The following is a 15,926-nucleotide window of genomic DNA, read 5'->3' on the forward strand; positions in this document are numbered from 1 at the left end:
GGCCTCCCAAAGTGCTGGGATTACAGGCGTGAGCCACCGCGCCCGGCCTAGAATGAAGGTTTTTTATTGCCAGTGCACCTTAATGTATGTTCACTGATAAAGGAAAATGGTTATAAAATAGGGAGTTGGGTTCTGTTTAATAAAATTCTATTTTTCGTCCTTTAAAATGCCCTTAATCTTTATCATAAGCAATAATAGAAACTATTTATTGCCCATGTACTTTAATGTATTTTCTGTAATAATAAAGGAAAATGGTTGTAATAAAGGAAGTTGGGCTTTGTGTAATAAGTTCCAATTGTTTTTTCTCTAAAATGCTCTTGGTATTTATTATAAGCATTAATAATAGGAAGTTAGACCTCCCTGGTGTTGGTACTTTAGAGAAGGGTCACTGTTGAGTCATTTCCGCTTTCCTCTTCTCTTAGTCTTGACAGCATATGGCAAGCTCCACTAAAAAAATAAAACCTATATTATTTTTAATGACTTTTTTTTTCTCGCCACAAGTAATCTATATCCTGATGTATTTGAAGTAGAGCAGAAATATCAATTATGTAAATGTGCTGATGTACCAATGGACTATACACTGTTTTCTTCTATATTGTTAAATTATAAAATAATATAGTAAGTAAATTTAAACAGTATGTTTGAAAATCCTGAAGTATTTTATTATTTGTCTGTTTGATTTGGGTCTAATTATTGTAATCATTTGACCATAATGCAACAAGTTTGAAAAATAATAGAAAAAAGTCAGATGGGGGCCCGGTGTGGTGGCTCACGCCTGTAATCCCAGCACTTTGGGAGGCCAAAGTGGGCGGATCACGAGGTCAGTAGTTGGAGACCAGACTGGCCAACGTGGCGAAACCCTGTCTCTAGTAAAAATACAAAAAAAAGAAGAAGAAGAAAAAGTCAGATGATGAAGTGTGAGTACATTTCTATTTTTTTCTCTCGGTCTGCTCCATGAAGACTGGCACACAACCTTTTAACCGTGCGATGCTCTTCAATGTGGGCTTCAAAGAGGCCATGAAAGACAGTGTCTGGGACTGTGTAATCTTCCACGATGTGGATCATGTACCTGAAAACGACCGAAACTATTACGGATGTGGAGAAATGCCACGTCATTTTGCTGCAAAGCTGGATAAATACATGTATATGTAAGTAGTGTGCACTGTTCGTGATATTGTACGATGTAATTGCACAGTCATAGCATTGAAATGGTAGCTGCCTTATGTCCCTAAATCTGAGAGAACTCAGGAACCCCAAGAATATCATCTTTAACTCTATCATGTCCTCCTGGGGAGCCAGGACACAGAGTGGCTTTTCGTTCCCGTGGGTGCTTCCTTAGACAGAAGTTTGAATGTGGTGTGGTGGGAAATAGAGCCTGGTTTCTGCAGTCAAACACACACAGATTTAAACTTGGGTTCTCACACTTACAATTCCAGGACTTATAGGTTAGTCACTTGCATCTCAAGGTGTATTCCTTGTTCACTGGGATGATAGATCCCATCCATATTGCTGCTGTGAGATCACGTGCTCTGTGCCTGCTGTGTGGCAGGTGCATAACTCATCTTGACTCCTGTCTGCTCTCCCCCAGTGATGGTTTGGAGGGCCACAAAGTGCTGTTTGTCTTCTTCCTAAACTATGCATTCTTGACCTGCCCCTTCATAATAAGAAAACCAAATCTTTTCCTTCTCTAATTGGAGATAATTTAAAGTGTGAATAGTTATCAGAGCTGAGATAGTAACTTAAAAGGACATGAAAGAATGCAGGTCTAACCTCGGGAAAGGATCACAGTTTTCATTGGCTAATGGGAGTGGAGAGAAAAGAAAGCTTTTTGTTGATTAGGGCAGGAAGATGTTGCCTGTGTCACAGTTTTGCCTAGTACTAATCAACAGAGTAGAGAGAAGCAAAAAGTCTGACATAAGGAGGAAAATAATGCTTGCTTCTTTCTTCTTCTTCCTCTTCCTCCTTCCCACTCCTGCTCCCCTCCTTCCCCCTCCCTGCTTCTTGCTCTTTCTTTCTTCCTTCCTGCTCCTCCTTCTCCACCTCCTCCTTCCTTTTTTTTTTTTTTTTTTTTTTGCTAGTCATTGTTATCATTAGAAAACCTTTTTCTTTATTACCTCTGTATCTGAACTTTCAGTATGGGGTTACCTTGAAGAAGGCCATCAAGGTTCACAATCTGGTTCTTACCACTTCTGGAAACTTGATTTTGGTCAGTTTGCTAGAATCAAATTAGATACAGGGTAACCGATTTTCACACACACACAAAAAATCATAAAGGTCATATAAACTAAGGATTCTAAATTAATTTGTTGTTAAATTCTAAATTAATTTGTTTTTTGTCTAAATAATTTGTTGTTAAGTTGTAAATGTCAATTTCTAATAAACAAAATACAGTTGACCCTTGAGTAATGCAGGGATTAGAGTGGTGACTGCCCCCCTCCCCCACCAGAATGCAGCTGAAAATCTAGTATAACTTTTTACTCCCCAAAAGCTTAACTACTAATAGCCTACTGTTAGCCAAAAGCCTTATCAATAATGTAAACAATTGAGTAACACATATTTTGTATGTTATGTGTATTGTATACCATATTTTTACTGTAAAGTAAGCTAGAGAGAAGATGTTATTAAGAAAATCATAAGGAAGGGAAAATATATTTACTGTCCATTAGGTGGAAGTGGATCATCCTAAAGGTCTTCATCCTCATCGTCCTCACATGGAATAGGCTAAGGAAGAGGAGGGGTTGGTCTTGGGGTCTCAAGGGTGGCAAGGTAAAAGAGTTGAAGATGGAAAAGGAGTCAGGAGAGGCACATTCAATGTAACTTTTATTGAAAAAAAAATTGTGTATCAGTGGACTTGTGCAGCTCAAACCTGTGTTGTTCAAGGGTCAACTGTATTCATATCTATCTAGGCCAGTCCCTGGATTGGTTAGGCATCTTGGATGTTTGGATAGTAATTAGAATGTAGCTCAGGGAGAATGGCAGTAGATCAAGGCCTGGGCTGGACAGTGCATAGACTTCAGCTGTGGGCTGAAGCCTGGTGAAGCGTCCTTGCCCCACAGTGGTGGCCACACTGCTGCTCACCAGAGAACTCAGACCCTCAGGTGTGGTGTCTCTCCCACTTTGGACAGTGTAAGATAAACACTGCAAGAGTTTGACTTGTTGGATTTTGTTTTCTTTAGTTTATCTGTTATACCTTCATTTTACCTAATAACTTTCCATTCTTTGTATAGTACAATTGATTATTTCCACTTAGAGCAGTAAATGGAATTGATGGGCTTGCTGATTTATATATGTCAGTCAACACACAGGCACATTTATTCATGTCTCCCTATCTGACGATCTCAGGTTTTTCCTGAACTACTAGCCTGAGCAAGAATAATCCATCTGATGTGGGAAGTACACGGTTCCAAGAAAGCTTATTGGCCCTGTGGAACCCCCAGCTAGTCTTACTAAAATACCAGAACACTAAGCTCCCAAGAGTGAGCCTTGAGAGGTCTCAGGAGAGTATGGTTGTCTTTAGGATCAGTGTTGCTGTTATCATCTTGGAGTACCTTTGACCTAGGGTGAGGGCAAGACTGCCCTGTCCTACAACCCTAAGCTTCCATGAAGGAACTACTCTTCCTTGGTCTGTGTGCCACACAAGACCTCAGCTGGCAAACAGCACGTCCTTCTCAGAATGTGAGGCGAGTCTCTCTAACGAAAAGCTCCCTCCTCTGAGACAGCTTTGCTGTGGTCGCAGTCAGGTTTCCCTCAGCTTGATTTTTGGGTGCTGTGCATGGTCACGTTTTCTCTGCTCTGACATCTGCTCCCCAGGGGCATGTTTCAGTCCACGGGAATGTATTCAGGATTGCAGGTCTAGGGACGCTGCCTAAATGTCAGAAAGCCAATCTATACCTAAACACACAGTTTCGCTAAGTAAAAATACAGTTTAGAAAAGTTTAAACACATTGCATCGTTTGACACATTCCTTGGAATATGAGTTAGGGAAGGGTAAGGAAAATAAAATCCAAATAAAAATATAGTTATTTCTGTAAATATCCATGCATTGAGAATGAATATATTTGTAACTATCCGTAAATATTTTGAGAATATAATCCTGACAGATAAGATCATTATAAAAGTAGGCAACTAGAAAATTAAATGCTAGAGTTGTCTTTTGTAATTGATATTTATCCTGCTTTATATAATAAATAATGCATTTATAATTCAGTTAATTTTTTAAGTGTTACTAGTTTAGGAACATCTGACATGCATTGACCATTATTAATATATTTAATCATGTTTACTTTTGTTGTCAAAATATACAATTTTGGGGCACTGGGTTTTGAGCCTTACAGGTTTTGTTTTGAGTCTTATTTGTATACTAAATATTAAATTTAGGTTTCCATAAGTGCTTTACGTTTAACATAACATATTTACATGTACTTGTTTCACTAGAATATAAAGATGTTTTGTATCTTGCTGTACTTCACATTTTCTAACGTAATTGTCTATATAGAATATAAAAGCATATTTTGCAAAGCACACAAAAGACTGAAACCTTCATTTCACATGGGAAACTATTATGATTTTATTTTTAGAATACTGTATCTTTCTTTTCTAGTCTTCCATATAAGGAATTTTTTGGTGGTGTGAGTGGGCTGACAGTGGAACAATTTAGAAAGATCAATGGTTTTCCTAATGCCTTCTGGGGCTGGGGAGGAGAAGATGATGACCTTTGGAACAGGTATGTTGAGGTACAAATTGTTCACTAATAGAATTTTTATAAATCTTACTTATATTAGGTAAATTGTAATACTTATCTATTCCAAGAAGATTCTTCGGGATGGGAAATGTTTGAGGTTTCTAAACCCTATTTTGTGTTTCTCCTTTTTTTCATTAAGACTGCTTTCTGAAATTACTGGCAACATATAGATGAGAGCAGCAGTCCCCAACTTTTTTGGCACCAGGGACCAGTCTCCTGGAAGATAATTTTTCCATGGACCCGGGAGGATGGTTTCAGGAGAAAACTGTTCCATCTCAGATCATCAGGCATTAGATTCTCATAAGGAGCACGCAAACTAGATCCCTCACATGTGCATTTACAATAGGGTTTGTGTTCCTCTGAAAATCTAATGCTGTTCGGTGATCTGACAGGAGGTGGAACTCAGGCAGTAATGATCACTCACCTCCTGCTATGTGGCCCAGTTTTCAATAGGCCATAGACCTATACCGGTTTGTGGCCCAGGGGTTGGGGAACCCTGGATTAGAGCATTCTTTTGTGTTTTAAAATTGAACTTACATAACCCATTTTCATATTTTATTTCTCTATATTTTCATTTTCATATATGGTATTGTAGAGTTCACTATGCTGGATATAATGTAACCAGACCAGAGGGAGACTTAGGAAAATACAAGTCAATTCCTCATCACCATAGAGGTGAAGTCCAGTTTTTAGGACGGTAAGTTGAATGTCCTCTTCAGATACCAAGGTTTCCAAAGCTGCTGAATATATGAAAGGTGAAAAAAAATGCATTGAACCCCAAAAAAGCTGCTGAAGGGAATTTTCATAATGGAAGGAAAGCAATTTTTGCTGAAGGGAATCTTTACAGAAGGAAGCATTTTTGGTGCTTGTTTTGAAGAGATATGCATGTATTAATAAATATACATATTTACGTTAAAGAGCCTGGTTAACTATGTAAAAGTATTTACGTAACAGAACGTAATGTTTCATTTACTAAAAATGTCTAATTGTAAAAGTGCAAAATGTTTTCAGGTGGCATTTTTTGGAGTAGTAAAATTGCTAATTTAGAATAATGGTTTAGAGATTCTTAAAGTATGCACAAGAACCAGAAATTGTAAAGAGCATTAAGTGCTTTAATTATGAGATGACCTTGAACACAGTCCTTATCAGTTTTCCTTTTTGAACATGTTTTGTTCCTTTTTTTTTTTTTCCTCTAAAACTATAGGTATAAATTACTAAGGTATTCCAAGGAGCGTCAGTACATCGATGGGTTGAACAATTTAATATATAGGCCAAAAATACTGGTTGATAGGTTGTATACAAACATATCTGTAAACCTCATGCCAGAGTTAGCTCCAATCGAAGACTATTAAAAGAAGTGGCTGTCGTGGCAAGATAGACCACAATGCTGGATCATAAACTTGGAGTGCACTCTTAGTGGAGGTCAGCGATTGGCTGTGTCACAGGGACCTTTTCCTTGAGAAGAGCCAGCAGTCCTCAGTGTTTACAGAGTGGGACTATATACGGTCACCCTTCTCTCACCCGTCCTCCTTGCTCTGAGACACACCCCTATGGCGAACATCGCAGAAACTGGAAGCCAATACTTAAGATTGGAAGTTAAGAGAGCTCCCTATGAAGAGAAAAATTTTTATACTAAAATCTATAATTTAATTCAAGAGAATGCTTTTATTTCCGTTTAAACATTTTGTATATATGTGATATAAATTAATGTGTGCAAATTGTTGAAAAATTAGATGTGCTGCAGTTTTGCATGTAATCGGTTATACCTTTATTGGACTTTTATAGACATTTTTTATTTGCATGAAAAAAAAACTCACTAAATTTATGTCACTAAACAAAGGTTAACCCTTGTGTGAAATGAAGGAACTGTCAATAATTGACAGCCAACTAATACAGTAAACTGTTATACTAGTTTTGAGCTTTAGACCTCAGCCCTTTGTGTGGAAGAAGTCACAGCTTTCTTAGGCTTTAAAGGGAAAGAAGAAAGGACTTAAACAGCTTTTCTTCCTGCCGGGATTACCTATGTTTTTCCTTGCTTGCAATCTCATCTGATTTTGCTAGAAATCACAACCATATTGTTTATGCATATTGCATGAGTATTACCAAGAAAATCTTAAAAGTTGTGATGTGACATGATATAAAGGACCTCTTTATGTTAAATGTCTTTCATGTATCTCTGGTGTGTCAGGGATTTTGTGCCTCAAAAAATGTTTCCAAGTTTGTGTGTTTATACTCTGTATTTTTTTTTTAACTCACAGTAAACAGCACTTTTATTATTTCCAGTTCAGAAGAGCCAAAAAAAAGTATCTTCATTTAAAAAGAAATCAAGTCAGTTTTTTTAAAAGAATGATCTATGGAAGAAAACCCAATAGTGCTTATAATATACAAATGAATTATACTATTAGATAAGAATTAAATATTCTATTTTTATGAAGATAAATACTTAGTAGATAAAAACAAATTTTAAGTTTAGTTCTCAGACAGAATTTCACTTTTGGAGGGGACCCTTGAATGTTAGTTTCATTCAAATTATATTTTGTTTTTTTCACTTTTAAGAGATTATATCTTTGGTATTAATTACTAAAATTTTCTTTCTGAAAGTATAGTTTAATAGAAATATCTTAAAATACCTGATCAATTATTCAGTGCGCTGATACTATTATGTCTTCTATTTGTAGTATCTAAAAGTATAATTTAATAGAATTATCTTAAAATACATGATGAGTTATTCAGTGCACTGATGATCTGATGTCTTCTATATGTAGTATCTTCTATGTTTGCATGATTGTCAGGGCTTTGTCCAGTTATCTTCGTATGACTGTTCTCTGAAAAAAGGTCTTACTACCTGATATCAAGTACATATCTTAATTTTGGATGAACTTTTCCACAGTAAAGCCAAACAGTATTTTTTTTTGAAAATTAGCAATTATAAAGATTCTTTAAAATATCTTGATATTTTCACAAATTTTAAACAAAAAATTAAATATCTATAAAATGAATCTTCAACAACAATGATGAACAATAGAAATCTATATATGAGAGATGTTTGGATAATATTTGTTTGCCTCAAGGATTGTTTACCTAAAACAGAACTATGGTTATTTATCTCATATTGTAAGTTTTATTTTGAAGTGTCATTTTTATGGCAATATTGATAACACAAATGACCACAAACTAAATCATAAAATAATTGAATTCTTACACTTTGAGAAAATGGATAGCTTCTCTGTTATGATACCAAACAAAATATTTTCATATTTCTTAGAACTATTTCCAAAATATTTATATTTCAGTTTTTTTGTGGTACTCAAAATAATGAAAAATCAAACCTTCTGAAAATTATGATATTTGTACTTAACTTGTGTATCAGTTTATTTTCTATTTCTATTACGTAGTTTTTAAAGTCAATGAAAGATTGAGAATGTTAACACTTGCTGATCAATGTGGAGCTGTCCACATTCGGCATCTTTTCATTTTTATATTTATATTTTACAGTTTCAAGAAAACTTAGTACTACTAGTATCTGCCTTATTTTCTTAAGTCTGACGTTAATTTTCGTCTCAGGAGTGAGATATAAACACTTTTCTTTTTTTCTGTTTTGAATATGGTTTGTCATCCCGTGAAAACCACCTAATTAGTTTGCTTTTTGTTTGTTTGGTTTGCTTTTTTAGTGTAGACCTAAAATTATTTCTGCCTATAAACGGTGACCTTAATATGTTTCTGTAAGTGACAGAGCTGTGCCCATTTATCTTTATTGTATGACAATAAATTATTACATAAAGATTAACAAATACATTGCAAATGCAAATTATCTTCTTTATAGTATGTTTGGAGGATTTATTAATGAGCATATATTGATTGCCTATTCCATAGCCAGTGCAGTGCGAGGTATGTCTATGGGAAGAGTATTATTACTTCATTTCTAAACAAATGAAGTCAAGCAAATTGAGATCTTTCTGAAATTATGAAGACATCCTCTGATAACTTATCTGTTGTATTTCCTAGTCTCAAAGTCAAGAAACCCGTATATGTGGACTTAGGGCTACTAGGAGGTCCCTATGGCACTAACTGGGAAAATTACGTGGTGCTTTTCAACTACAGAAAGAAGTAATGACTAATGGGCCTGTCTGTAGAGAAGAAAAGGAAAAGAGTACACATTTGCTGTAACATGATATCTGATTCACAGTGGAGATAGTTAATTTTTTGCCAAAACTAGGGTTTTATGAGTATTTTTTAAATCTACATTTAAGTTTTTGTTTTTGTGAAAAGGTATTCAGTAAGAAAACTTTATAATATTAAGTAGATACAGTTATGTATTAAAAACTTCCTTATGTACCCTTTTGCCAGCCAAGATACTGATATCTGTTTTAAAACAAAGTGGAAAAATGTCCAATACAATATTCGCTTTCTGGAGGCTTCCAACAAGTGAAAGCAGATTTTGTCATTTTATTTGACCTTTGCTTGTCTTTGATATATTTATGTGTTTTTCAAAGAAATACTATTCTAGATTTATTGTCTTGGATTTGCAAGTATGCCAGTGGAGAGAACTAAAATGGTCGTAGTACTGTTTATCAGAAAGAGGAAGTGTACTTAAGATTATTTTATTTATTTAGATGAAAGGCTTCTACATAAATGCACTGAAATACATGCTAGTAATTTCTTGTATCTCACGTTTCTTCTTTTTTTGCTTCTCATGGAAATGTTTGTACTTTTTTATCATTGTCTTTTATGAAATATAATGTTCTAAAGACTTTGTGTGAAGATGTAATTATTTTCCTCTCAGGAACTTTTTTGGGTTACCTGGGATTTTTGTTTGTTATCCTAAATTTTAAATAAATTATTGATGAATATCTTGGTTGACACTAGGGTTGCAATATAAGCATAAGGTAACCACAGCTTAAATACATTTGAAGATCACTTTATTCCTTTATCTCAAAAGGTAGTATTTAAGTATTTTTCATTAGTGCAACAATTAGTAATCTACTATATCAAGATAAATATTTAAGAATTCATTTTAGCATAAATTTTCTTCTCCCTGCACAACTTCAATAAATTAAGTTGGTGTGTTATGCTCAGTTTACTACGTGTTTTTCAGGTATCAATGATTTTTAAGGCAAAGAGCCAAATCTCAAAAATACCTGGGGACTAGATTTGTATTTGAGACTAGATTGTGAGATCATGAGTTTTATCAACTATTTGTGAAATGAATTGTAATTATGTATAATATGATCTATAGGGATATTGTCACTGCATGTCACAACTAAAACCAGTCATTAAATCATAATCATTTAAAGCCATGAAATTTAGTCAGCTTAGTCTGCCCCACCTATGGTATTAATGTGTCCTCTGGTGAAAAACATAGTAACTTCATTTAATGATCATATATATGTGTGTGTGTGATTATTATATATTTTGTATATATGATCATTATATATACCTCCTTGATATATATGTACACACACACTATACACACACACAACTTTTGTGCTATCTTTAGACAAAGATTCAAGGTTGTTGGGTATATTCTGGACCAAAATATTATTTAGAGAAGTCTGTTTTTAAGGAGCATGTACTGTGTTGCTCTTGATTTAAATGACTTCAGAAAAGTGATTTGCCACTCAAGTATACAATGAAAAGAAAAAAAACAGTGTGAAAAATAGAACTTGCATCTTTCTCAACACATTCCCCTAACAGATTTTGGTTGCATGGCCTTGCTAATATAATTTTCCCAATTTTATCGGTTTCAGTGTGTGCTCTGAAGGATCTTGAGAGGTATCAGACATTACCTACCCTCAAGGAGTTGACGTCTTCTGTGTGTAAAACTGATGTAGCGGAAACACCTGAAGAACCATATGCCATCAAATGTGGGGCTCATTTCTGTCCTTTGCAAACGTTGGTTGTCTGTTTCACTAATTGAGGATCTTTGCAGGAGCAGCTTTTCTCCAGCACGTATTTCTGAGCTATAAACATGTACTTCAGAAGGAGTTGTTGAGATAATTGTTCTTTTGCAGTAGACCTTAAAAATTTGCTTAAGGATTTTGCATAAGGTGGGCTCTGTGGAAGTTGGGGATAAGCAAATACTGTGGAATTTTTACTTATAACTTAGACTGATCTGAGTTTGAATCCAGGGGTCCTCTGCCATTATCTGTGAAACATTAACACATTTTCAGACGTCTGTTGTCCTCAGTTTCCTGTTCTCTCAGTCAAGGATGATGTTCTGCCCGAGGATAATTCAAATGATTAAAAATAAGCTAACTGTAGTGGAGCACTCAGTGCCCCTGTGTCAGTGCCTGATACAGGGAACAAAAACTTGGCTCATTATTAAGTCAGTTTTTCAGCTTTAGGTTAGCAAGCTTTTCTTTCATGCACATTCTTGGCTTATATTTAAAGAATGATACTGCATTCTTTAATTCAACTAGAAAATGAAGTCAGTGATTACCCTGTATGTGATCATGTATGTGAACAATTAGTAAAACTGGCAAAAGTGTACAATTGAAATTTGTCAGTAATAGTCATAAGAAGAAATGTAGCAAATAGGAATCAGGGTCCCTTTCCTCACTGGGTTGTGTGGTTTTAGATGGCATGGAAAGCGCACATTATAATATGTAGTTCAAGGAAGGCATTTAGTAACTCAGAACTTCTCCCAGTATCATACCGGAAGAAGTCAAATACCCCGATGTGCTGGAGTCCCTGCTCGCTCGCTCTCTCTCTCTCCATCCTTGGCTTTTGAATTTGACTTTTCATACATATCTGCAGTTTCCTTGGAAGGTCCTTCCTCTGCCTTCCACTCGCCCTCTCTCTTTGGATCAATACTCACTTTTAATAGTGTCCAATAGAATGTTTTGTGATGATGAAGATGTTTTACGTCCATGCTGTCCAATGTAGTAGTCACTAGCCACATGTGGCTCTCAAGCACTTGAGATGTCAGTCGTAAGGGTAAGGAACTCAATTTTTGATATTGTTAAATTTTAGTCAGTGAAATGCAGCAGGCAATCTCTTGTACTTCTAGAGCTTTAACTCCACGGACCCAGTAAGTATATACAGGAAATTCGTAAGCCTTTATCTCCAGCTCGGAATTATTATTAGCATCTGACTCGTTATCAATTTATTGGTCATCCCCACCTGTTTGTTCACAGAAACTTAAAATTCACCAGGTCCTTAGGTAAATGTATCAAATTCCTCTGCAAAACCTAGTCTTTTCCTGTATTCCCATCTCCTTAGCAAGTCAAGGCATGAATCTGAGTCATCCTCCCTTTTTCTCCTCCCCATGGTTAACATTACCTTTTAATTCTCCCTTCAACCTGCCTGGGTCTTTTATTTCTTCAACAGCTGCCCAAAACCTTCCCAATCTGTTTGTCTGTTTAAGATAGGGTCTCACCGTATTGCCCAAGCTGGACTCAAACTCCTGGACTCAAGTGATCCACCTGCCTCACTCCATCTTTTCTCACTGCAAGGATATATCTTCTTCTTTGACTCCGTTTTCCATATTGCCACATAAATTGTCTCTTTTGAAATGCCACCTTGCTGAAAATCTTCCTGGGGCTTCCCACCGCCTACGGATAAGGTCCAGGTGTTTCTGCTTCTCATATGAGGCCCTTCGTGATCTAAATTCTTGCCTCTCCAGGACGGATAGCTCACCTCTCATTCCTGTTCCATTCTTTCCATTGCTTAGCTACCTATGGGCTGCTCCGAATGGCCTCTTAACCCTTGCCTTTGTACACAATCTTCTGTATCTTATCCACCAGAGAACCTACTACATAGCTTTATTTATTTTTATTTTTTTGAGACAGGATCTGGCTTTCTTGCCCAAGCTGGAGTGCAGTGCATCTTGGCTTACTGCAACCTTCTCCCAGGTTCAAGCAGTTCTCCCGCTTCAGCCTCCTAAGTAGCTGGGATTACAGGCACATGCCACGACACCCAGCTAATTTTTGTATTTTTTTTGTAGAGAAAGAGTTTCACAATGTTGCCCAGGCTGGTCTCAAACTCCTCAGCTCAAGTGATTGCCTGCCTCGGCCTCTCAAAGTGCTAGGATTACAGGTGTAAGCCACCAAGCTTGGCCTACACACCTCTTTGACTCAGTAAGCTCCTCTGGAACCCTTCCCTGGCCAACCAGTTTGCCACTCTCTCTTTTCACCTCTGCCCACAGTACCTAAACGCTATTAAAAGCATGGCTTACACTGTTGCATGTGTTTGATTAACAAATTTTCTTTTCTCCCAAAGCCTGCTAACTATCTGAGAATAGCAGTGTCTTATTTATTTTTGTACTTCTAGCATCTGGCATAGTACTCAATGAATGAGTGAGTCTGTCAGGGAAACACTTTGCCCTCTAATTAGGGAAGAACTAAATGGCATTCTAAATTACTGGTCTATTAAAACATATACCTCATCAGGAAATCGAGACCATCCTGACTAACACGGTGAAACCGCGTCTCTACTAAAAATACAAAAAATTGGCCGAGCGTGGTGGCGGGCGCCTCTAGTCCCAGCTACTCGGGAGGCTGAGGTGGGAGAAAGGCGTGAACCCGGGAGGCGGAGCTTGCAGTGAGCCCAGATCGCGCCGCTGTACTCCAGCCTGGGCGACAGGGTGAGACTCCGTCTCAAAAAAAAAAAAAAAAAAAATGAAAAAAGAAAGAAAACCGTATACCTCATAGTTGATTGTGTTAGGTAGGATTAGTATCTTCACTAGGACTATGAAAGGCCATTGTCAAAATGTGTGACACACTTGTGAATAAATCTGAATAGAGAGCCCTGCTCTTTTATACTCAATATAGTTTTAAAATTAAAAGGTATCTTCTAAGTCAGTTGATAGAGGTTAGTATGTAAGAGAAAAAATAGCAAAGAATTCATTGCCACGATCATTTTTATTTTTTTTTTAAAAATCAAACATGAAAAGTGAAGTCGCCCTTCCCACAAAATATACAGTGTTATGTGACCCTAATATTTTGATGAAAGATTATATTTAAAGAATGACACTGCATTCTTTAATGCAACTAGAAAATGAAGTCAGTGATTACCCTATACGTGATCTTGTATGTGAACAATTAGTAAAACTGGCAAAAGTGTACAATTGAAATTTGTCAGTAATAGTCATAAGGAGAAATGTAGCAAATAGGAATCAGGGTCCCTTTCCTCACTGGGTTGTGTGATTTTAGATGGCATGGAAAGCACATGAGAGCAGATTGTGAAAACACCTATTTGGCTTATCAAAGAGAAAGTGTTAATTTATCTCTGGAGTGTAATTTTCATCTGAGGTAGTTTTAGCAATGTATCTAGTTAATTTCCAAGGATTATTAGATGTTCTTCACACAGTTCTCCCTCCCCTTCCACCCCTCTGTTGCCTGCTTTTCCTTCTCCCTTCTCTGCCACCACCGTCTTTGTCAGAATCAGTAACAATCATGATGGCTATTAATTCTTCGTTAAATCCTGTTGAGTGTTTTTGTTTCAGAACAGGGTCACTATGGTAACTAGATTCCCCTTTTATTATACTTTTTCCCTTGCCCTTGGTATGAATGTCATTTTGCATAGGGTAATTATGCAGCCTTTTAGCCTGTTTAGCAACTCGGGTAGCCTTGTCTTTATTCTAACACCAATAATTTTTTATCATTTATTAACACACTACGTCTCAGCATTGTGCTTAGTGTTGGGGGAATGGGGGTAAATGAGATACGGTTTTTCTCCAAGTAGCCCATAACCAAGAAAGGGAAATGCTTGCCATGGGCTTCTCAAAAGGGCCAACCCCCTTTTATTCTAAATGTTTCACAGCCTTCTTGTAAACCTGATGGAAAATTGGGCGAAAGTCTTGGACAGGTCCCATAAAAGAAGGAAAGCTTCCAGAGTTCTACCTTAGGCTGTGTAAGGGAGGAGCCTCGTCTGGTTACCGCAGAGAGGGTGTGGGTGAGGGTGGGAAACCGGTCGTCCACAGCACTGCAGGTTGGGGCAGAGGAGGGGCATAGCTTCTTTGCTGGTGCCGCTCTGTAGAGCAGACAGGTATGGATAAAAGGGATGCTCTTCACTATTTACAATAGCAAAGACTTGGAACCAACCCAGATGCCCATCAATGATAGACTGGATAAAGAAAATGCGGCACATATGCACCATGGAATACCATGCAGCCATGAAACAGCATGAGTTCATGTCCTTTGCAGGGACGTGGAAGAAGCTGGAAACCATTCTCAGCAAACTAACACAGGAACAGAAAACTAAATGCCACGTGGTCTCACTCATAAGTGGGAGTTGAACAATGAGAACACACGGACACAGGGAGGGGAACAACACACACTTGGGCCTGTCAGGGGCGTTGAGGGGGAGGTAAGGAGAGAGAGGGAGAACATTAGAACAAATACCTAATGCAAGCGGGGCTTAAAACCTAGATGACGGGTTGATAAGTGCAGCACACCACCATGGCCTGGGTATACCTGTGTAACAAACCTGCACATTCTGCACATGTATTCTGCAACTTAAATAAATATATTTAAAAAGGGGCAGCTCTTTTTTAAGTTCTTAGAGCATGTTTTAAGTCCTTATACTTAGAGCATGTTTTACTTGGGGGATTTTTTAAAATCTGCCTTATTGCCATTTCTGGGGTGCGGATGTTCTGTTAAGTGATAGATGTCTCTAGCACCCAGGCTGGGATGTTAAGGAGGCCTGAAGAAACTCAAGTTGCTCACAGCTGGGTTCCTCCAGGTCACATGTCCCTAGTCAGTGTGCTTTCTTCACTGCACCTTTCAGAGTCTTCTGGTAGGTTACTTACGGGTTTTGTATAGGGTGTAGGGTTTTTTTTGTTTTTGTTTTTGTCATTACTGGGAAGAGTAAATGGAATTTACACCATCTTATTCAACTCACATAAAAATGTCATAAAAAGTAAGGCCAGGATCTATTCTATATCTTGACTGTATCAATGTCAATAGTGTGGCTGTGACATCCTACTATAATTTGGCAAGGTGTTGCCAGCAGGAGGACTAGGTAAAGGGTATCCAAGATCTCGCTATTATTTCTTACAACTGAGTGTGAATCCACAATCATCTAAATTAAAAATTTATTTTTAAAAGAGGTTTATGGTCCTGTATGAAAGATGACCAACTCCACTTAAAGTGAGAGAGATGCAGATTTGAATTACTCGCAGGTATCAATTCTGACCTGTCAGATTGGCAAAAATCCAAATGTTTCATGAACACTGTTGACAAGG

The 15,926-nt window shown here is 37.1% G+C and overlaps 1 protein-coding gene across 3 annotated transcripts in view; it reads left to right on the top strand.

The window, feature by feature from the left end:
• Nucleotides 1-8,552, top strand: part of B4GALT6 (beta-1,4-galactosyltransferase 6) — a 62,939-nt gene extending 54,387 nt beyond the window's left edge. Inside the window, exons 6-9 of one of the 3 annotated variants that reach the window (XM_026455163.2) lie at nucleotides 961-1,148; nucleotides 4,601-4,723; nucleotides 5,337-5,438; nucleotides 5,946-8,552. In XM_026455163.2, coding sequence (XP_026310948.1) covers nucleotides 961-1,148; nucleotides 4,601-4,723; nucleotides 5,337-5,438; nucleotides 5,946-6,093 — 561 coding nt within the window. In that variant the 3' untranslated portion in view covers nucleotides 6,094-8,552. The remainder of the gene's footprint in view (nucleotides 1-960; nucleotides 1,149-4,600; nucleotides 4,724-5,336; nucleotides 5,439-5,945) is intronic. The other 2 variants (XM_026455164.2, XM_026455165.1) reach the window with 2 other exon arrangements.
• Nucleotides 8,553-15,926: the final 7,374 nt, after the last annotated feature.

This window comes from Piliocolobus tephrosceles, chromosome 18, assembly GCF_002776525.5.
Source record: "Piliocolobus tephrosceles isolate RC106 chromosome 18, ASM277652v3, whole genome shotgun sequence".
NCBI classification, from domain to species: Eukaryota; Metazoa; Chordata; class Mammalia; order Primates; family Cercopithecidae; genus Piliocolobus; species Piliocolobus tephrosceles.